This window comes from Ahaetulla prasina, chromosome 17, assembly GCF_028640845.1.
Source record: "Ahaetulla prasina isolate Xishuangbanna chromosome 17, ASM2864084v1, whole genome shotgun sequence".
Lineage (NCBI taxonomy): Eukaryota > Metazoa > Chordata > Lepidosauria > Squamata > Colubridae > Ahaetulla > Ahaetulla prasina.
The window spans coordinates 2,652,609-2,673,577 of record NC_080555.1 but is presented as its reverse complement, the minus strand read 5'-3'; the positions used below and the strand labels follow the sequence as shown (position 1 = coordinate 2,673,577).

Genomic DNA, 20,969 nt, shown 5'->3' with positions numbered 1-20,969 from the left:
CAAGAAAGGAACTGAACATCGCTCAGTGGCTAAGACACTGAGCGATCAGAAAGGTTGGCAGTTCGGTGGTTCGAATCCCAAGACTGGAAGGGACCTTGGAGATTGTCTAGTCCAGGGGTCTCCAACCTTGGCAACTTTAAGACTTGTGGACTTCAACTCTCAGGGTTCCTCAGCCAGCTTTTCTGGCTGAGGGACTCTGGGGGTTGGAGTCCACAAGTCTTAAAGGGGCCAGCTTTGCTGGCTGAGGGACTCTGGGAGTTGAAGTCCACAAGTCTTAAAGGGACCAGCTTTGCTGGCTGAGGACTCTGGGAGTTGAACTCCACAAGTCTTAAAGGGACCAGCTTTGCTGGCTGAGGGACTCTGGGAGTTGAAGTCCACAAGTCTTAAAGGGACCAGCTTTGCTGGCTGAGGGACTCTGGGAGTTGAAGTCCACAAGTCTTAAAGGGACCAGCTTTGCTGGCTGAGGGACTCTGGGAGTTGAAGTCCACAAGTCTTAAAGGGACCAGCTTTGCTGGCTGAGGGACTCTGGGAGTTGAAGTCCACAAGTCTTAAAGGGACCAGCTTTTCTGGCTGAGGACTCTGGGAGTTGAAGTCCACAAGTCTTAAAGGGACCAGCTTTGCTGGCTGAGGACTCTGGGAGTTGAAGTCCACAAGTCTTAAAGGGACCAGCTTTGCTGGCTGAGGACTCTGGGAGTTGAAGTCCACAAGTCTTAAAGGGACCAGCTTTGCTGACTGAGGGACTCTGGGGGTTGAAGTCCACAAGTCTTAAAGGGACCAGCTTTGCTGGCTGAGGGACTCTGGGAGTTGAAGTCCACAAGTCTTAAAGGGACCAGCTTTGCTGACTGAGGGACTCTGGGGGTTGAAGTCCACAAGTCTTAAAGGGACCAGCTTTGCTGGCTGAGGGACTCTGGGAGTTGAAGTCCACAAGTCTTAAAGGGACCAGCTTTGCTGGCTGAGGGACTCTGGGAGTTGAAGTCCACAAGTCTTAAAAGGACCAGCTTTGCTGGCTGAGGGACTCTGGGAGTTGAAGTCCACAAGTCTTAAAGGGACCAGCTTTGCTGGCTGAGGGACTCTGGGAGTTGAAGTCCACAAGTCTTAAAAGAACCAGCTTTGCTGGCTGAGGGACTCTGGGAGTTGAAGTCCACAAGTCTTAAAGTTGCCAAGGTTGGAGACCCCTGGTCTAGTCCAACCCTCTGCTTAAGGCTGGAGCTTGGTCTTCCTCAGCCTTGGCTGTTCTCAAGGAATCCCAAGGCCGGAAGGGATCTTGGAAAACATCTAGTAGTCCAACCCTCTGCCCATCATGGTAGGAGTCCTGATACTATCCCGAGCAAACCTTTCCTGAAAACCTGCAGCCTTGAATGTTGAAATTGGAGGCACGGTCCTCTCCAGGGTGGAAGTCCCTTCAGCTCTCTCTCTCTCTCTCTCTCTCCCCTTACAGGTCTTTGACAAACTTCAGCTCTTTTCTCCGGAGTGTCCCATGGAGCAGATCCTGATGTCCATGAATTCGCAGCTCAAGTTACTTACAAACAGGTACCAGGGACGATTCTCTCAGACAGGTTCAATACTGTATTTCTCTGCAGAGGTGATCGGAAATCAGGTGCTCTACGTACACAGTTCTGCCTTCAGAGATGTCTCAGCTCCTGGTTGTTCCCAAAGGTGCTTTTTTGCAGGAGTCAACCAGACTTTCTGCTTTATCTTTGAAGACGTTTCTCTTCTCATCCAAGAAGCTTCTTCAGCTCTGACCGGACGGTGGAGAAATGGAAGGATTGATACACCTTGTAGACAGCTGGTCATGCATCCTGTTAGAGGGCCGTTGAGGCCACTTGGAGGTTTATCTGTGTCCTCAGGGCCACCTGAGTAGTGCAAAGGGGTGTGGAGCCTTCTTGGAACTGTTGAAAGGATTGTGTTGTAGACTGGAGACAGATGAGGTCGCATCCCTCCTTCTCCCTTGAGGGAAGGCCGTTCAATTTGGACATAGAATATGTCAGAGGCACATACCAGGCAAGCAGTCTTCAACTCTACGCAGAGAACTACAATGCAGATAGAACACAACGAGGAGAGTGATACACGAGGAGCGAGAGATACGCCCTCTAGTGGCCTCCCTTATATAGACAGCTTCTTAAAGCGGCAATAACCCTGCTGACTCATCCTGGTCCACAGCCTTACAGTGGCTGGTCAGCTTTAAATCATCATTACCCCGACACCCTACCTTACAGTATTTCAGCCAAATGGTTGTCCAGCCTTGTGTTGAAAAGCTCCAGCGATGGAGCCCCCATAATTTCCTCCCTTTCTTACCCAAAGTGGGGGCTTTGTTTTCTCTCTCCCTTCCTCTCTTTAGGGACGGAGCCGCCTTTGTCAGCACCCAGATCCTGCAGTGCTTCCCGAATTCCTCGGTCATCGAAGAGGACGGGCACGGCCTCTTGAAGGCTGGGGCCGTCACGGGGACAGCGGTCCTGGAGGTGACCTCTCTGGAGCTCTTCGGCGCCAACCAGACGGTCATCACCGGTGTGCGGGTAAGTGGGGGAGGAGGGGGCAGTGGTGAAACTCAAAAAAAGTTCCCCTACAGGTTCTGTGGGGGGGTGGCTTGGTGGTCATGTGACCAGGGAAACCAACTATCACAACTTTACACGAAAATAACACAAAAGCTACACAACTTGACTCACACACAATGCAAAAGCAGCTGGACGTCACACAGAACGGCCCCTGCAACAAGCAGGAACCTCACAGAGTCACAGAGAGCTCAAAAGCAAACTTACCACACTTTACGCAAAAATTCAGGCAATAGGTAGTAAAAAAAGGCTAAAAAAAAAAAAGTTAAAAAAAAAGTTCTGAAGATCAGCTTTGACAATCAGCTGTGCCTCTTGATTGTGGGAACTTTTTATTTTTATTTTTATTTTTTAAAGCCTTTTCTTACTACCAGTTCAGGGGAATCGGTAGCATTTTCACTACCAGTTCCGACAAACCATCCCAAACCGGTCGCATTTCACCCCTACGGAAGAGTCCTGCCTCGTCCCATGGGGCAGCCTCTTTAAACCCCAGTTGGAGTTGAGACTGCCCCGTTTTCTACCCAGGTGGCCCCAGTCTCTTACCTGCAGTTCAGCAGCACCCCAAAACTCTACACAGCCACTCGGGCTCCTCTGCTGGCGTTTCCCTTGGGCATGGCTCTGACTCTCACCGTTCGGTTCTTCGACAGCGCTGGGGTCAGGTTTCACGCACAGAACAACCACCTGCACCTGGCCTTGAACAGGTATGTGTCGTCTGCCCCCCACCCTCCGTGGGAGAGGCGGGTTCAAGGGGACGCTGCTCTGGAAAGCAGCTGGGGGTGGGTGGGAGGTTGGTTTAGTGACTGAAGTAAAACGGCACAAAAAAGAAATGGGCTTAGAACCGTTTTTCACACTTCCGACCGCCGCTCCATCCCCCCATGGTCATGTGAGCAAAATTCAGATGCTGGATGACTGGCTCATAGTTATGACGGTCGCAGCTGTTCCAGGGTCTTGTCATCCCCTTTTGTGACCTTTTGACGATGGGGAAGGCCAGATTCACTGGACCCCTGGGGAAAGAAAGGTGGTTCAGACGGGTCAGAACTCACTTCAGGCACGTGACAGAAATGTTGGGCTCCATTGGTCGTAATCCTCGGTCGTAAGCCAAGGATTCCCTGTTGTTCATTTCTCTCCACCGGCTTCATTTTTAGAGATGACCTCTTGCTGATCCGGCCCAGCAACCAGAATTACACCTACAGCGCTCAAGCCGTGAACCGAGGCGTGACCCTAGTGGGAGTTTGGGACGAGAGACACCCAGGCATGGCCGATTACATTTCTGTCCCTGTGGAGCACGCCATCGGGCCCCATCTCTCCGCCCCGCTGGCCGTGGGAGACGTGGTCTGCTTCAGCACACCCCTGGTTAACCAGGAAGGTCAGTGGAATAGCCTCTCCTGGGGGGCGGAGGGGGGTGGTGTTGTTCTCACCCTCCAAGGACAGGCCCCCTGCCTCCCTACTCCCAGTTACACTACAGAGGCTTCCTTTGAGTGGTGCGGTGGCCTAGAGGTGGAGCTCTCGCCTCATAATCGGGAGGCTGTGAGTTCGATCCTAGGTAGAGGCAGATATTTCTCTCTCTGAGCACACTGAGAATATTATCTGCTGAACAAAACTCCGCATTGGTGACATGAAAGGCATCCGGCCAGTAAAACACTCTGCTAGCTCCATTCAGTTGCCCTGACTCCACTCCGCAAGGGATTATGGGGTCGTTAAACGATGAACTACAGAGGCAGTCCTTGACTTATGACCACAAGTGAGCCAGTCGTCTCTGTTGCTAAGCAAGACAAGGATTAAGTGAGTTCTGCCCCGTTTTACCCCATGACTTGCCGCTGTTGTTCAGCGAACCCTTCGGTTGCTAAGTGTTGCAATCCTTATGATTTATATTGATATATTGATCATCAATTGTGTTGTAAATGTTGTACCTTGATGAACGTATCTTTTCTTTTATGTACACTGAGAGCATATGCACCAAGACAAATTCCTTGTGTGTCCAATCACACTTGGCCAATAAAAAATTCTATTCTATTCTATTCTATTCTATTCTATTCTATTCTATTCTATTCTATTCTATTCTATTCTATTCTAAGCGAGACATTGCTGTAAGTGGGTTTCGCCTCATTGTGTGACCTTTCTTGCCACGGTTGTTAAGCGAACCAGTGTCGTGAAGAGAATCTGGCTTTCCCCCCTGACTTTGCTGTGACCTCCGGGGCGGCGCTACATCATCATAAATATGAGCCGGGCGTCTGAATCTTGCTCGCGGGGAAAGCTGCAACGGACGTCCGTATGAAAAACGGCTCCATGTCACTTTTTTCCTGTGCCGACATAACTCCAAACGGTCGCTAAATGAACTAGTTGTAAGTTGGGGGCTACCCGTATGAGCTAATAAACCCTGAGAGATTCAGATGACCTTTTCAGGTTGCAAGTTAGAGGAAGAGCTTCCAAAGGCCGTCTCTGCTTTCTCCCAACTTTCCGGGAGATAAGCAAGCTCACTCGGAGCAGTGAGTTCATATCTCTCGCTGCTCCTCCAGTGGCTAGAAGACCTAAACCATGTTGCTCAGCCACCATCTGTTCTAGTCTGATGCCAGTCAGAGGCCTTATTTAGGCCCTTCTTCAAGTTTCGCTTTTCTTTTCCTCAAATGGTTCTAAATGCCCAGTATTTTGCGAACGACCCTCCAGGCCGTAATCTAGCCAAATGCATAATCCAGGAGTGTTTTTGCACTAAATGCTTTTAAAAGCCTGGAATCCCATCCTCGTCTCCCTTTCGCCCATCAAGAAAAGAACCTTCTCTTCTCTTTTATAGGAGAGCCTGGCACCTGGCAGATCAGCCCCGGCCACGTGCTGCAGATGGACGTAGTGAGCGGAGCGACGTTCGCAAAACACCCGGGAAAAGCCACCGTCTTCCACGAAATCCCAGGAATAGTCAAAACATACCGAGAGGTAGAAGCGTCTCGTGTGTGTGTGTGTGTGTGTGTTTTTGCGACGGGTATGAATAAACCCCTCATTTTAACGCGATACCATTTTGTTTCCGAGTTCGGAAACAGCTTCCGGAGACAAGTTTATTTATTTATTTATTTTTAACGTTTCTTCACAGTCTTCTCTCATCTGCCTTTCCCAGGTCGTCGTTCATAGCCCGTTGAGACTTAGCCTTCAACTCGGGCCCAAAAACTTCCTCACCAACGCCGCCAACGCCTCCGAATTCCGGGTTTTCATCTCTACGAGCGGCCCGACCACTCTTCAAGGTAGAAGACGCCCCTGTTCAAACCAAAATATGATGGTGGAGGACATGGGGTGGCCAGGGGGGACCCCTCAGAAGGGAAAAACAAACAAACCACGAGCCCAGTCTTGACTGTGTTTTTAAAACAGCCATCCTGTTTCTCTTTAGAGAGATTAGAAAATATACTTAGAGGAGTTAGAGGGGCACACAGAAATATTTCTTTCACGAGCAAAGAAGCCCCCCCCCCACTTTTGTCCCCCACAAAGACACACTCCTGGGAAAGACACAAACCAAATATGAAGAAATTGGGGGTTCCTCTTGTGTCTGCGTTTCTAATTTTATAAATTCTTTGGGCCAAAGGAAAATACTGTAAGGAGACGTTTCCTGACACAGTGAGAACAATGGATCAGTGGAACAACTTGCCACCAGAAGTTGTGGATGCTTCATCACTGGGGGGGTTTTAAGAAGACACTGGGCAGCCATTTGTCTAAAATGATATAGATCGGGTCTCCTACTTGAGCCCCCAGGGAGTTAGGCTAGAAAACCTCCAAGTCCCTTCTAGCTCCATTCCGATTGATTGATTGCAGTGATGATGAGTTGGCAGAGAGAGAGAGAGAGATGATAGATAGATAGATTTGATTTATTGATTCATGGATAGATCGATAGGTAGATTGATTCATGGATGATAGATAGATGGATGGATGGATGGATGGATGGATAGATCCTAAATTGCACAGCTTGAATATATCCTGTGTCTTGTTTTAGGTCCTTGTAGTTCTGAGCAAATTCGGGCCATTACCGACCTGCTTTCTCCAGAATCCCAGCTGATCTGCCAACTGAATTTCAACCCCAGCATCCTGGATATTCCAGCCAGCAAAATATTTCACATCCAGCCGGCATTTTACCCAGATAAAGGTGGGCCGAAAGACAACCCGTGGCATCTTTGCTTCCCAGTTGGGGAATTGGGAGGCCGCCTTCCACGCGTGGCTGCCTTCAACTCCTGTGACCAGGGAGTGGGGGGGGGTGTCTCCCATCTTTTTCGGAGAATATTTAAATGTGGTCTTGGAAACCATGAGAACCATTTCTCCTATATTGTAGGGGAACTTCCTTTCCTTTCTTGAGCTTAAAAGTAAAGGTAAAGATTCCCTTCGCACATATTGGCTAGTCGTTCCTGACTCTAGGGGGCGGTGCTCATCTCCATTTCCAAGCCGAAGAGCCAGCCCTCTCCGAAGACGTCTCTGTGGTCATGTGGCCGGCATGACTCAACGCCAAAGGCGCACAGAACGCTGTTCCCTTCCCACCAAAGGCGGTCCCTATTTTTCTATTTGCATTTTTACCTGCAGTTCAGCAGCACCCCAAAACTCTACACAGCCACTCGGGCTCCTCTGCTGGCGTTTCCCTTGGGCATGGCTCTGACTCTCACCGTTCGGTTCTTCGACAGCGCTGGGGTCAGGTTTCACGCACAGAACAACCACCTGCACCTGGCCTTGAACAGGTATGTGTCATCTGCTCCCCACCCTCCGTGGGAGAGGCGGGTTCAAGGGGATGCTGCTCTGGAAAGCAGCTGGGGGTGGGTGGGAGGTTGGTTTAGTGACTGAAGTTAAACGGCACAAAAAAGAAATGGGCTTAGAACCGTTTTTCCGCCGCTCCATCCCCCATGGTCATGTGAGCAAAATTCAGATGCTGGACGACTGGCTCATAGTTATGACGGTCGCAGCTGTTCCAGGGTCTTGTCATCCCCTTTTGTGACCTTTTGACGATGGGGAAGGCCAGATTCACTGAACCCCTGGGGAAAGAAAGGTGGTTCAGACGGGTCAGAACTCACTTCAGGCACGTGACAGAAATGTTGGGCTCCGTTGGTCGTAATCCTCGGTCGTAAGCCAAGGATTACCTGTCGTTCATTTCTCTCCACCGGCTTCATTTTTAGAGATGACCTCTTGCTGATCCGGCCCAGCAACCAGAATTACACCTACAGCGCTCAAGCCGTGAACCGAGGCGTGACCCTAGTGGGAGTTTGGGACGAGAGACACCCAGGCATGGCCGATTACATTTCTGTCCCTGTGGAGCACGCCATCGGGCCCCATCTCTCCGCCCCGCTGGCTGTGGGAGACGTGGTCTGCTTCAGCACACCCCTGGTTAACCAGGAAGGTCAGTGGAATAGCCTCTCCTGGGGGGCGGAGGGGGGTTGTGTTGTTCTCACCCTCCAAGGACAGGCCCCCTGCCTCCCTACTCCCAGTTACACTACAGAGGCTTCCTTTGAGTGGTGCGGTGGCCTAGAGGTGGAGCCTCTCGCCTCATAATCGGGAGGCTGTGAGTTCGATCCTAGGTAGAGGCAGATATTTCTCTCTCTGAGCACACTGAGAATATTATCTGCTGAACAAAACTCCGCATTGGTGACATGAAAGGCATCCGGCCAGTAAAACACTCTGCTAGCTCCATTCAGTTGCCCTGACTCCACTCCGCAAGGGATTATGGGGTCGTTAAACGATGAACTACAGAGGCAGTCCTTGACTTATGACCACAAGTGAGCCAGTCGTCTCTGTTGCTAAGCAAGACAAGGATTAAGGGAGTTCTGCCCCGTTTTACCCCATGACTTGCCGCTGTTGTTCAGCGAACCCTTCGGTTGCTAAGTGTTGCAATCCTTATGATTTATATTGATATATTGATCATCAATTGTGTTGTAAATGTTGTACCTTGATGAACGTATCTTTTCTTTTATGTACACTGAGAGCATATGCACCAAGACAAATTCCTTGTGTGTCCAATCACACTTGGCCAATAAAAATTCTATTCTATTCTATTCTATTCTATTCTATTCTATTCTATTCTATTCTATTCTATTCTATTCTAAGTGAGACATTGCTCTAAGTGGGTTTCGCCTCATTGTGTGACCTTTCTTGCCACGGTTGTTAAGCGAACCAGTGTCTTGAAGAGAATCTGGCTTTCCCCCCTGACTTTGCTGTGACCTCCGGGGGGGGGGGGCGGCGCTGCGACCGTCATAAATATGAGCCGGGCGTCTGAATCTTGCGGGGAAAGCTGCAACGGACGTCCGTATGAAAAACGGCTCCATGTCACTTTTTTCCTGTGCCGACATAACTCCAAACGGTCACTAAATGAATAGTTGTAAGTTGGGGGCTACCCGTATGAGCTAATAAACCCTGAGAGATTCAGATGACCTTTTCAGGTTGCAAGTTAGAGGAAGAGCTTCCAAAGGCCGTCTCTGCTTTCTCCCAACTTTCCGGGAGATAAGCAAGCTCACTCGGAGCAGTGAATTCGTATCTCTCGCTGCTCCTCCAGTGGCTAGAAGACCTAAACCATGTTGCTCAGCCACCATCTGTTCTAGTCTGATGCCAGTCAGAGGCCTTATTTAGGCCCTTCTTCAAGTTTCGCTTTTCTTTTCCTCAAATGGTTCTAAATGCCCAGTATTTTGCGAACGACCCTCCAGGCCGTAATCTAGCCAAATGCATAATCCAGGAGTGTTTTTGCACTAAATGCTTTTAAAAGCCTGGAATCCCATCCTCGTCTCCCTTTTGCCCATCAAGAAAAGAACCTTCTCTTCTCTTTTATAGGAGAGCCTGGCACCTGGCAGATCAGCCCCAGCGACGTGCTGGAGATGGACGTAGTGAGCGGAGCGACGTTCGCAAAACACCCGGGAAAAGCCACCGTCTTCCACGAAATCCCAGGAATAGTCAAAACATACCGAGAGGTAGAAGCGTCTCGTGTGTGTGTGTGTGTATGTGTTTTTGCGACGGGTATGAATAAACCCCTCATTTTAACGCGATACCATTTTGTTTCTGAGTTCGGAAACAGCTTCCGGAGACAAGTTTATTTATTTATTTATTTTTAACGTTTCTTCACAGTCTTCTCTCATCTGCCTTTCCCAGGTCGTCGTTCATAGCCCGTTGAGACTTAGCCTTCAACTCGGGCCCAAAAACTTCCTCACCAACGCCGCCAACGCCTCCGAATTCCGGGTTTTCATCTCTACGAGCGGCCCGACCACTCTTCAAGGTAGAAGACGCCCCTGTTCAAACCAAAATATGATAGTGGAGGACATGGGGTGGCCAGGGGGGACCCCTCAGAAGGGAAAAACAAACAAAATTGTCTTTATATCCAAAGTTTATTGAATGAAATGGGTAAGGCTACAAGGACAGTGTCAGAGCCACGAGGGAAGTGGGGTGTCCTCCCTTATCCAATAGCCACCGTTGGTGGCAAGTAACTCAACCCCTCAAAAAAATAACTCTCACATGTTCCCCCCAACTCCACTGCATAATATACTTCCATCGGTGCCCCAAAGAAAGCCAGGGTCGCAACCGGCAACTGTTCCCATAGTTCCCAAACCCATCCCGTGCCAAGTGTCCACTGTTTTAATGTTGCTTTCGCCGGAAAGAGCACCCTGCAAAGGAGGAAAAAAAATGCAAAAAAGTGAGCTATTATTATTGATCAGAAAGCTGGCTGCACTTAACCAGGATTATCCTGTTTGGTTTTCTCTTGGGGTGGGGTGTGTCTGGGAGACCCAGCCATTTTGATCTATCCCTTATGACCTCATCCATAAAAACTGAGTCAGATTCACAGTGAGAACAATGGATCAGTGGAACAACTTGCCACCAGAAGTTGTGGATGCTTCATCACTGGGGGGGTTTTAAGAAGACACTGGGCAGCCATTTGTCTAAAATGATATAGATCGGGTCTCCTACTTGAGCCCCCAGGGAGTTAGGCTAGAAAACCTCCAAGTCCCTTCTAGCTCCATTCCGATTGATTGATTGCAGTGATGATGAGTTGGCAGAGAGAGAGAGAGAGATGATAGATAGATAGATTTGATTTATTGATTCATGGATAGATCGATAGGTAGATTGATTCATGGATGATAGATGGATGGATGGATGGATGGATGGATGGATAGATCCTAAATTGCACAGCTTGAATATATCCTGTGTCTTGTTTTAGGTCCTTGTAGTTTTGAGCAAATTCGGGCCATTACCGACCTGCTTTCTCCAGAATCCCAGCTGATCTGCCAACTGAATTTCAACCCCAGCATCCTGGATATTCCAGCCAGCAAAATATTTCACATCCAGCCGGCATTTTACCCAGATAAAGGTGGGCCGAAAGAGAACCAGTGGCATCTTTGCTTCCCAGTTGGGGAATTGGGAGGCCGCCTTCCACGCGTGGCTGCCTTCAACTCCTGTGACCAGGGAGTGGGGGGGGGGGTCTCCCATCTTTTTCAGAGAATATTTAAATGTGGTCTTGGAAACCATGAGAACAATTTCTCCTATATTGTAGGGGAACTTCCTTTCCTTTCTTGAGCTTAAAGGTAAAGGTAAAGATTCCCTTCGCACATATTGGCTAGTCGTTCCTGACTCTAGGGGGCGGTGCTCATCTCCATTTCCAAGCCGAAGAGCCAGCCCTCTCCGAAGACGTCTCTGTGGTCATGTGGCCGGCATGACTCAACGCCAAAGGCGCACAGAACGCTGTTCCCTTCCCACCAAAGGCGGTCCCTATTTTTCTATTTGCATTTTTTTACGTGCTTTCGAATTGCTAGGTTGGCAGAAGCTGGGACAAGTCACGGGAGCTCACCCCATTAGGCGGCACTAGGGATTCCAACCGCTGAACTGCCGACCTTTCAATCAACAAAGCGTCTTAGCCACTGAGCCACCACGTTCTCAAGCTTAAGAAAGTCTTAATTTTCTTTTTGGAGCTTAGGAAAGTTTACATTTTAGCCCACCAGCTTTTCCACTTCCTAATTCAGAGGCACACACCTGTGAAACTCCCATTCCGGTGTCTCGTCCCGAGTGGCTTTTTTCCCCTGAATAGCACCTGGAATCCAGGCATTCCGAAGGCAGCTCCTAAAGAGTCTCTTTCTTCCTGGCTCCCCTCAAGGGCTCTACGCTTGCCTGGTAACGGTGAAAGACCACCCCGAGGAGGACCTGCTGGCCCTCAGCACGACTGAGGGCTTCGTGGACGTGTCCGCCGCTCTCCGCAGCGAGCAAACTCGGGAAACCCAACGGGTCACGGTTCCCTTTTTACCCGCCTTCTTCCTCAACCAGAGCGAAATTGTCCTGAGCAGTTCACAAATGACCAGTGAGATCTTGGTGTTGGGGGCCAGGAGAGTGACGGAAGCCATCGAGGTAGGTTGAAAAAGTGACACCCCCCCCCAACCCCCCAAACAACTTTGGATGTCTCTCCGGAGGGTGGGCCTGGGTCTCAGCAGAAGGGCCTCTGATTGTCCTTCAGGAGGGTTCCAGATGGATCTGCACCTCCAGGATCCAGGTAGATCCTAGAGGTGCAGGTGACCGGGTATAGGGGAGGTCCCTACACAAACTGAGACGCGGGAATCTCAGAATAGAATAGAATTTTTTTATTGGCCAAGTGTGATGGGACACACAAGGAATTTGTCCTCGGTGCATAAGCTCTCAGTGTACATAAAAGAAAAGATACGTTCCTCAAGAATCATAAGGTGCAACACTTAATGATAGTCATAGGGAACAAATAAGCAATCGAATCATACTAGGAAACAATCAATATAAATCATAAGGATACAGTCATACAGTCATAAGTGGGAGGAGACGGGTGATGGGAACGATGAGAAGATTAATAGTAGTGCAGATTCACTAAATAGTTTGACAGCGTTGAGGGAATTATTTGTTTAGCAGAGTGATGGCCTTTGGGAAAAAACTGTTCTTGTGTCTAGTTCTGGTGTGCAGTGCTCTATAGCATCATTTTGAGGGTAGGAGTTGAAACAGTTTATGTCCAGGATGCGAGGGGTCTGTAAGTCTTCAAGGAAAACGGCAGGGACTGGGAAGGACCGGAGGTGCCATCACCTGGGCCATGCGGAGAAAGTCAGTGGTTCACACCCGTGGCATTCTGGGAGCCGAAGTCCAGAGTGTTGACCTCTTGACGTAACGACCGAGTTATAATTCCCAGCATCATGGCTCAGGGCACCGATAAAAAGACTTGAAATCCAACATCTGGAGATGTTTCTTCACCCATCCCTGCTTCAATCTAACTCAACCTCGGGTGTCTTCTTAAGTTCTCAAAATGGATGGACTTCAGGCTCCCAGAATTCTCCAGCCAGATTTGCTGCCCTGGGGGATTCTGGGAACTGAAGCCCACTCTTTAAAAAAAAGTAGATGAGGTTGAGGAAGCCCTAAGCTAAATTTGTCCCCTTCTGAGGTCCACGAATCAGAAGACCTGAAGGTTTAGAACTTCGCTCCTGGTGGGCACCCAGTTTTGGGGGACTTCTCCTTTTTAAAGGCTGTTATTTTCTGGATCTTTTCCTCCCCCCAAACCCTTGTTTTTCTCCCGCCAAGGCCCATCCCAGTTCTCCGGTGGTACAAGTGGATCCCCCCCTCCTTCTCCCGGACATGCCTGGACTTGTCCTCTTCCCCATCCGCGTGGTCAACCTCACCTCCCTCCACCGGAGGGCAGCACCGGTCTTCGTCAACGTCTCTTGCGGACTCACCGGCCAGAGGGCGGCCGTCCTGGTGCGGCCCGAGCAGGAGCAACATCTCAGCTTTGGTGAGCTGGAAGGAAAACCACGGTTTACAATGTCTGGCAGAAGCTGGCTTGATTCTTGGGGGCCTAGAATGCCACCCAACCGTCTTTGTCCACATGCCTAGATCTATGCGCTGAAGCCAGCCTCGTCCGGCAGCTGGTGGGGTCCTACCAGGTCCTCCTCTTCACCATCTTTGCCGTCCTGGCGTCTACCATGGTCATCTTTCTCAGTAAGTCCCAGCACATTTGAGCCTAAAGAACGGCACAAACTCAAGCTCCCCCTAAGCCACCGGATGGGGCCCTCGATTCAAAGTCTACCCCAGTTTTGTAGAATTGCAGAGCCAGAAGAAGAGACCTCGGGAGGCCTTCTAGTCCAACCCGCTGCTCAAGCAGAGAACCCTAGACCAGGGTTTCAGACAAACCGTTTCTCCAATCTCTTCTTTTAAAACCTGCAGTGTTGGCATTACAGGCAATTCTCAAACCCAGAATTTATGTCGCCCAAGTGAGACACTTGTTAAAGTTGAGTTTTGTTCTTTTGCGACCTTCCTTGGCCGCGGTTGTTAAAAGTGAATCCCTGCAAGTTGTTCTCTTAGTCACAGACGGTTGTTAAGTGAATCCTCTGCTTTCCCTTTAACTTTTGCTTGTTGGAAGGTCGCAAAAGGAGATCATGTGACCCCCCAGACATTGCAACCGGGATATGTTCCAGTCGGTTGCCAAACGTTTTATGGATTTTGCTCAATGCTCACGTTGACCCTGGGGACTGCTGTTAACGGTTGTAAGTCAAGGCCTACCTGTATTCCCCCACCCAAAAAAGCCGCATTTTCCTCCTCTCCCCAGTTTACAATGCCTTCCTGAACAGAGTTCAGACAGTCCCAGTTGTCTACATCCCGTCGGCCTCAACCCAGGACGGTGAGTTTCCACAACCAGTCTGGGTCAAGAATAATATAATCCCAATTCACCTTTTGCGAATTTTTGAAAGCTAGACTGGTTGGTGGTGGGGATCCTGTCCTGAAAATTCCGTTTTCAGCCTTTCTAAAACTTTTATGAAGTTTTAAATGGGGGGAGGAGGGGGGGTTAGGGTTAGGGCTAGCCCCAGGAAGCAGTTTTCGCAGAAGAGGAGTTGGGGTTTTTTGGGGAGGGGTCGTTTCTCAAACCCTCCCCCCCCCACTCTTTCTATCTAGGCTACCTCTATCCTCCGCCGAGTGCCCAGCACCATCCTTCCAGCCTAAGGAACAGGACTCAGGCCTGGCTCTGGAGCGTGCGAAGATGACTTCTAGAAGGACGGGGGAAGAGTAAAAAAAAACTCATGGACTTTTTTTTATGTGACCCAGTGTCATCTTTAAAGGGGAAGTCCATGTAACAGCGAGCTGTTAAAACCTCCCTTTTACACCCGATTCCCAAAGGGCCAAATCGAATCCCGCGGAAAAGAGAGCGCCGAATTCAGAACCACCCCGTGGGCACAGCCGCAAAACACTCAACCCACAAAAACAAACAAAAATTGTCTTTATATCCAAAGTTTATTGAATGAAATGGGTAAGGCTACAAGGACAGTGTCAGAGCCACGAGGGGAAGTGGGGTGTCCTCCCTTATCCAATAGCCACCGTTGGTGGCAAGTAACTCAACCCCTCAAAAAAATAACTCTCACATGTTCCCCCCAACTCCACTGCATAATATACTTCCATCGGTGCCCCAAAGAAAGCCAGGGTCGCAACCGGCAACTGTTCCCATAGTTCCCAAACCCATCCCGTGCCAAGTGTCCACTGTTTTAATGTTGCTTTCGCCGGAAAGAGCACCCTGCAAAGGAGGAAAAAAAATGCAAAAAAGTGAGCTATTATTATTGATCAGAAAGCTGGCTGCACTTAACCAGGATTATCCTGTTTGGTTTTTCTCTTGGGGTGGGGTGTGTGTCTGGGAGACCCAGCCATTTTTGATCTATCCCTTATGACCTCATCCATAAAAACTGAGTCAGATTCACAGTGAGAAGAAATAAGCTTTTAAGCATCACTCTGCATTTAATGTTGTTAAAACACACAGCCATTCCTCCCTCCCTTCCTCCCGCTCAAGATCTATATAGCAGGGGTCTCCAACCTTGGCAACTTTAAGCCTGGAGGACTTCAACTCCCAGAATGCCCCAGCCAGCTTTGCTGGCTGGGGAATTCTGGGAGTTGAAGTCCGCCAGGCTTAAAGTTGCCAAGGTTGGAGACCCCTGCTATATACCACTTTACAGAATCAGCCTCTTGCCCCCAACAATCTGGGTCCTCATTTCACCCGCCTCGGAAGGACAGAAGGCTGAGTCAACCCTTGAGCCTGGTGGGATTCGAACTGCCAAATTGCAGGCAGCCGGCAATCAGCAAAAGTAGCCTGTAGTACTGGCACTCTAACCGCTGCGCCTCCAAGATTGAAAGAGGATCCTCTTTTAATGACCCCATCATCCCTTGCGGGGTGGAGTCTGGGCAACTGAACAGAGCTAGCAGAGCGTTTTACTGGCCAGATGCCCTTCCTGTTGCCAGTGCGGAGTTTTGTGCAGCAGATATATTCTCAACGTGCCCGGAGAGAGAAATATCAGCGTCTTCTACCTAGGATTGAACTCATAACCTCCTGATTGTGAGGCCACCGCCCCACTCGCCTAAAGATTGAAAGGCGACACTCCTAAAAAATCTTAACAAGGCCCCACAACAAACCCATCTCGGAGTCTGGCTACAATTGTGTGTCTGTGCGTTTCCTGTGATGTCCGATACCGAAGGACACACACGGGGGATTCCCGGCTTACCTTCTGTCAACCTCGCCTTTCCGCCAGTGGGCTGGCACAGCACAGTCGAGCAGCCGACGCACAACACAACTGTCTGGGCGTGACTGAAAACCGTGGTGATTTTGTAGCAACCTGGAGCAGGGAAGGCAAAGCAAATATTTGGTTGTGTTAAAAACATGGGTTGGTTTGTTGGTGGTTGTTCTTTTGCTGTTGCAGCCACAAATCCCCTCTAGCAACACCCCTTCCTTACTACACCAACTTGAAACACAAGATAGGTCTGAACTATTCTGCCATGTCAAGAACAGTAGGAACAATTTAGGTTCTTCTACCTCTCCAGATAGCGTGTGGTTCCCACGTGCAGCCCCAGGAAGCAGGGAGACGGGCTCAGTCTGGATGCATCCCTTGCATTGCATGCCTCGTTGATGCCACGGCTGTTGCAGAGAGCCCGCTTCTCCAGCAACAGGAACAGCAGCAGCCCATCACCTCTTTAAGGTGGTTCTGCCCAGTCCTTGGACCGACCCCCCCACCCTCCACAAACACCCCCTCCCCGAATCCCAGCCACCAGATTTATTGTGGATTTTGCTCCATTGCTGGAGACAAGATTGGAGAAGCAGCTGGCCGGGATGGTATGTGTATATATATATATATATATAGGGACTCCTGTTTTGGGCAGGTGGGGGGGGGCTGATGACAGGCAAGCCTGTTATTCTGTCCTTTTTTGAGCAGAGAGATTGACTGGGTGGCCTCAAGGGGGGGGTGTCCCTTCCCACCCTGTTATTCTAAAGCTGAGGGCGGACTAGATAAAATCTCCAAAGCCTCTTCCAAACTCTCTAATGGGGGCTCAGCTGGATGACCTCGACCCCTTGAGAGACACTTGGTATTCTGTCTTCTGAGCGGGTGGGACAGACTAGATGACCCTCAAGGTCCCTTCCAACTTATTTTCTCTCCGGAGGGGGTGGGGCTAGCTGGATGACCTCCCGAAGCCCCTTCCAACTCTTGCGATCCCATCTTTTGAAAGGGGGGGTTGGCTGGATGACCTCCGAGGACCCCTCCATCTCTATTATTGTCTTCTGAGGAAGGGAGGGGGGACTCGGCTGGATGACCTCCGAGGCCCCTTCCCACTCTACAGCTATTCCCTCTTCTGAGCAGGGGGTTCGACTAGATGACCTCCAAGACCCCTCGCAACTCTTCTGAGCTGTGGTGGGGGTGGAGTGGGGTGCAAGGCAAGACTAGACGACCACTCTTAGGTCCCTCCAAACTCTCTTATTGTCCTCTGGGGCGGGGGGGAAGGGGGTCAGACTAGACGACCTCCGAGAGGCCCCTTCCAACTCTCTCTGTTATTCCGGCCGTGTGCGCAGAGCGTGGGGCCCGGCTGGATGACCTCGGGAGGGGTCCCTCACCCGGGCACTTGACGTCCATGAAGTAGGAGTTGGGGCTCTGCACCAGGCGCTTCTTCTTGTGCTTCCGCTTCTCCTCCTCGGGGGAGGGGTGCAGGAGGTCCTTCGCGAGCTACGGGGGGGGAAGAGGCCCAAAATAATAATAAAAAAATATTTACACGTAAGAGGGTTCGGTTCGATTCCCGCTCTCTCTCTCTCCTCCCCCCCCCACCAACCACTTTCCCAGCCGCCATCTTGAGCCTGGACGGCGTGGCCAGCCCAGCGTGGCCCTTCGTGGAAGGCCGGGAAAAGCCCTCCAGGCGCCCCCGGAGGGCTTCCCCCGGGCGAGGAGAAAAGGCAGGCGGGCCCGCCAGGGGAAGGCCGCGGCCGGAGAGAGACGCACCGGCATGTTCGCGTGGAGGCAGCTGCGGACGAAAAGGAGGCCGGCCGGAAGGAGAGAACGCTATATCCGCTGCGGGGTTTCCCGCACGGGCGGAAGTCCTCGGACGGAGGGTGGGCGGGGTCAAACGGGAGCCATCGTGAGGAGGTCGAAGAAGAAGGGGGCGAGGGGGAGAGTGAGGGCGCCATCTTGGGAAGGGCAACCATTTTTTTTCTTCCTTTGGGCGCCATTTTGAGACGGAGGACAAAGGCTGCCCCGCCCCCCCTTCTTGTCCTCCTCACAGCCCTGCAGGGTAGGCTGGGCTGAGGAAGAGGTTTATTTATTCCGGTGCTCCCCCAACAGACACACACACACACACAATCACAATGTCCCATTGTGTTACTCAGCTCTTCCATTGTTCTGAAGGCTTACTAAGACTCTAATCCTCATGGAAGAGGGCTATTATTTTGGTGTTCCCCCAACAAACACACACACACACACACCCAAACACACACACCCCCAAACACACACACACACACATACATGCACACAATGTCCCATTGTCTTACTCAGCTCTTCCCTTGCTCTGAAGGCTTACTAAGGCTCTAGTCCTCATGGAAGAGGTTTATTCTTCTTGTGTTCCTCCAACATACACACACACACACACACACACAAACAAACGCTGTCCAACTGTCAAGAAATGTATGACTTATTTTTATAACCACCACCATTATGTACATAAAATTTAACCAGGACGCCAAATATTTCCATATTTTGCAAAAACATTTTTTAAAAAAATTAATTTACCCAGACTATAAAATAGGAAAGAGAATGAAAACAATGGGAAACTGTCCGGTATAATCCTTTATTGTCCAAAATAAATCTCGGCGTTTGGTCGTGGTGATTGGTTCCGCCAAAGCAGAAGAATCCTCGGATCTGGAGCTCTTCGGGTTACTGGAGGGAACTTAACCCTTCAAACCCCTTTTTTCTCAGGGGCTTTAGGGAAATTCAACCTCTGCCCTCAGCTCACCCCTTCTCCTTCTCCCGAAGAGGGGGTTTTCCGAACCGCTGGGCAGCAGATTTAAGCTGTCCTAGCGATTCCACATAATCCAGAGGTTGGTGATCGTAAAGATCACCGCCATCACCTACGGTACCAAACCGGAAGTCAACATAATTCAAAATTAGAAAATAAAATGGATGAATTTCAAAGTAAAATGGAAAAGACAGAGGATGAAATAGTTTTGATACAATACAGAAATATGGAATTTGCTCTTAGAATCCGAGGTTTGAAAGAAAATAAGGAAGAGAATTTAAGGGAAATTTTTTCTGAAGTATTTGCTGAGATATTAGCAGCTCGTCCAGCAGATGTGGCTTATCAAATTGAAAAAATATATCGTGTGAATTCTTGGATAGCAAGGCAAAAAAAGTTGCCAAGGGATGTTGTTATTTATTTTACAAACAGAATAGTGAGAAATCAGATTTTGCAAGCTTCATATAAGGGGGAGAAGATTCAGATTGCTGGTCAAGATATCTTGATATTAAAGGAAATTCCACCAAAAATGTTAAGGGCTAGGAAGGAATTTGCCTTCCTGGTGAATGAACTTAAAAAACATCAGATTGAATATAGATGGGATATTCCAACTGGTATAATAGTATATTATGCAGGGAAAGTACATCGTTTCAATACGGTTGGAAAAGCAAGAGAATTTTATGTTGAGGTATTAAAAGTTGGAAGTCTTCCCCCATTGGAAGCTAGAAGAAGGGAGGCTGAAGTGAAGGAAAGAGAAGTGAAGCAGGTACAAGAACAGATTGTGATGGAAGAAGATTTATTACAAGTGTTGGAAATACCTACGACGGGTTTAGATTCAAAAGAACAAAGGCTGACTAGAGCTGCTGCTAAACGCAAGGAACAAGAGATGAAGGCACAACAACAACTGGCAACTACTACAATGGAAACAGTGGGAGGAGCAAGGCCTAAAGTAAAATGTGATCTGCGGCTGGTGTTCCAAAAGTTTCCTTTGGCCGATAATGGCAATTAAACTATTATCTTGGAATGTTAATGGCCTGAATTCACCATGAAGAGAAGGAAAGTATTTCATTATTTGAAATAATTTAAAATGACATTATCTGTTTACAAGAATCACATATTAGATCTTGCTAAATGTTGGAGATGCGATTGTGAAGATGCTACTTATTACCATATATGGTGGACTTGTAAAAAAGTTAAAGTATTTTGGATTAAAGGCTGGTGGATCATGCAGAATATTTTGAAAAGAAGATTAAGTTTACTCCGCAGTTCTTTCTACTAGGAATAATTATGGACTATACAGCTATAGAGACTAAATTGATTTTGAACTTAATAACAGTCGCAAGACTTTTGATTGCTCAGTATTGGAAGAAAGAAGAATTACCTACAATCGAAGAATGGACAAAACAAAACAACAAAAGGAGACTCAAAGTATCAAATCTGGCAGAGATGACAAAATCTCCGCTTACTTGAAAGACTATATACTAGAAAAATATATTTTAGAATGGAAAATGTGGATTGATTATATTTAAAATAAGTATCAGATAAATATAAATATCGAATAGCATATGAGTAAATTTAGGAAATATTTTGTATTAGATATATTTTTGAAGGAGAGGGGAATTGAGAGTGTGACTAAGTGTGGTGTGACCAAAGATTATAATTTAGGAATTATTTTGGATTATGATTGTTAGTTTTGATACCCTGCATTTTGTTCTGGGAAGTCGGGGTGGGGGTGGGGGTAAGGGGAGGGAATTGGGGGTTTGGTAGAGATGGAGTGATGGTTAATGTACAGGGATTATTGAAGAAATATAATTAATGTAGGGTCGGGTCTGCATAGTTACCATTTTAGAACGGTGGGGAGGGAGAAAAGAGAGAGTAGGAGGTAGGAAAGAGGAGAAGAGGAAGGAAGAGGGATAGTAGAGGGAGAAGGAAGGTGTAGGGTGGAGGGAGGAGTGGATGTAGATAAGAGAAGGAGAGGAAGGTTTGGAAAGTAAAAGAAGGTAGAAGAGGGAAGAGTGTTAAAAAGGGTGGTGGTGACGGGGCAAGCCCGACTAATTGTATATAACTGTACATTGGATGAATTACTTGATATGATTGTAAAAATAAAACTTTTTTATAAAAAAAAAAAAAAAAAAAAGAAAACAATGGGAAACTAAAGGAAGAAAAATGGAAAAAGAGAAGAGTGTAAGGGAAAACAAA

At 48.8% G+C, this 20,969-nt stretch overlaps 2 protein-coding genes and 1 long non-coding RNA gene across 3 annotated transcripts in view; 1 reads left to right on the top strand and 2 right to left on the bottom strand.

The window, feature by feature from the left end:
* The window catches only part of NUP210L (nucleoporin 210 like), a 33,377-nt gene extending 18,972 nt beyond the window's left edge, over window positions 1-14,405 (top strand). Inside the window, exons 26-36 of the mRNA XM_058159793.1 lie at window positions 1,439-1,530; window positions 2,339-2,513; window positions 3,072-3,247; window positions 3,692-3,912; window positions 5,335-5,471; window positions 5,650-5,773; window positions 6,514-6,663; window positions 11,623-11,870; window positions 13,053-13,260; window positions 13,362-13,466; window positions 14,074-14,405. Coding sequence (XP_058015776.1) covers window positions 1,439-1,530; window positions 2,339-2,513; window positions 3,072-3,247; window positions 3,692-3,912; window positions 5,335-5,471; window positions 5,650-5,773; window positions 6,514-6,663; window positions 11,623-11,870; window positions 13,053-13,260; window positions 13,362-13,466; window positions 14,074-14,219 — 1,782 coding nt within the window. The 3' untranslated portion in view covers window positions 14,220-14,405. The remainder of the gene's footprint in view (window positions 1-1,438; window positions 1,531-2,338; window positions 2,514-3,071; window positions 3,248-3,691; window positions 3,913-5,334; window positions 5,472-5,649; window positions 5,774-6,513; window positions 6,664-11,622; window positions 11,871-13,052; window positions 13,261-13,361; window positions 13,467-14,073) is intronic.
* Window positions 12,086-13,274, bottom strand: LOC131186363 (uncharacterized). The gene is made up of 2 exons (XR_009152366.1): window positions 13,151-13,274; window positions 12,086-12,856 (listed from the first exon to the last, which is right to left on the bottom strand). It is a non-coding gene; the product is annotated as an uncharacterized LOC131186363 (long non-coding RNA).
* A 329-nt stretch (window positions 14,406-14,734) lies between the features above and the next one.
* RPS27 (ribosomal protein S27) lies at window positions 14,735-17,889 on the bottom strand. The gene is made up of 4 exons (XM_058159831.1): window positions 17,765-17,889; window positions 17,386-17,494; window positions 16,007-16,117; window positions 14,735-15,030 (listed from the first exon to the last, which is right to left on the bottom strand). Exons 1-4 carry the CDS (start codon window positions 17,768-17,770, stop codon window positions 15,002-15,004), a joined length of 255 nt encoding a protein of 84 aa, XP_058015814.1. The 5' UTR covers window positions 17,771-17,889; the 3' UTR covers window positions 14,735-15,001.
* Window positions 17,890-20,969: the final 3,080 nt, after the last annotated feature.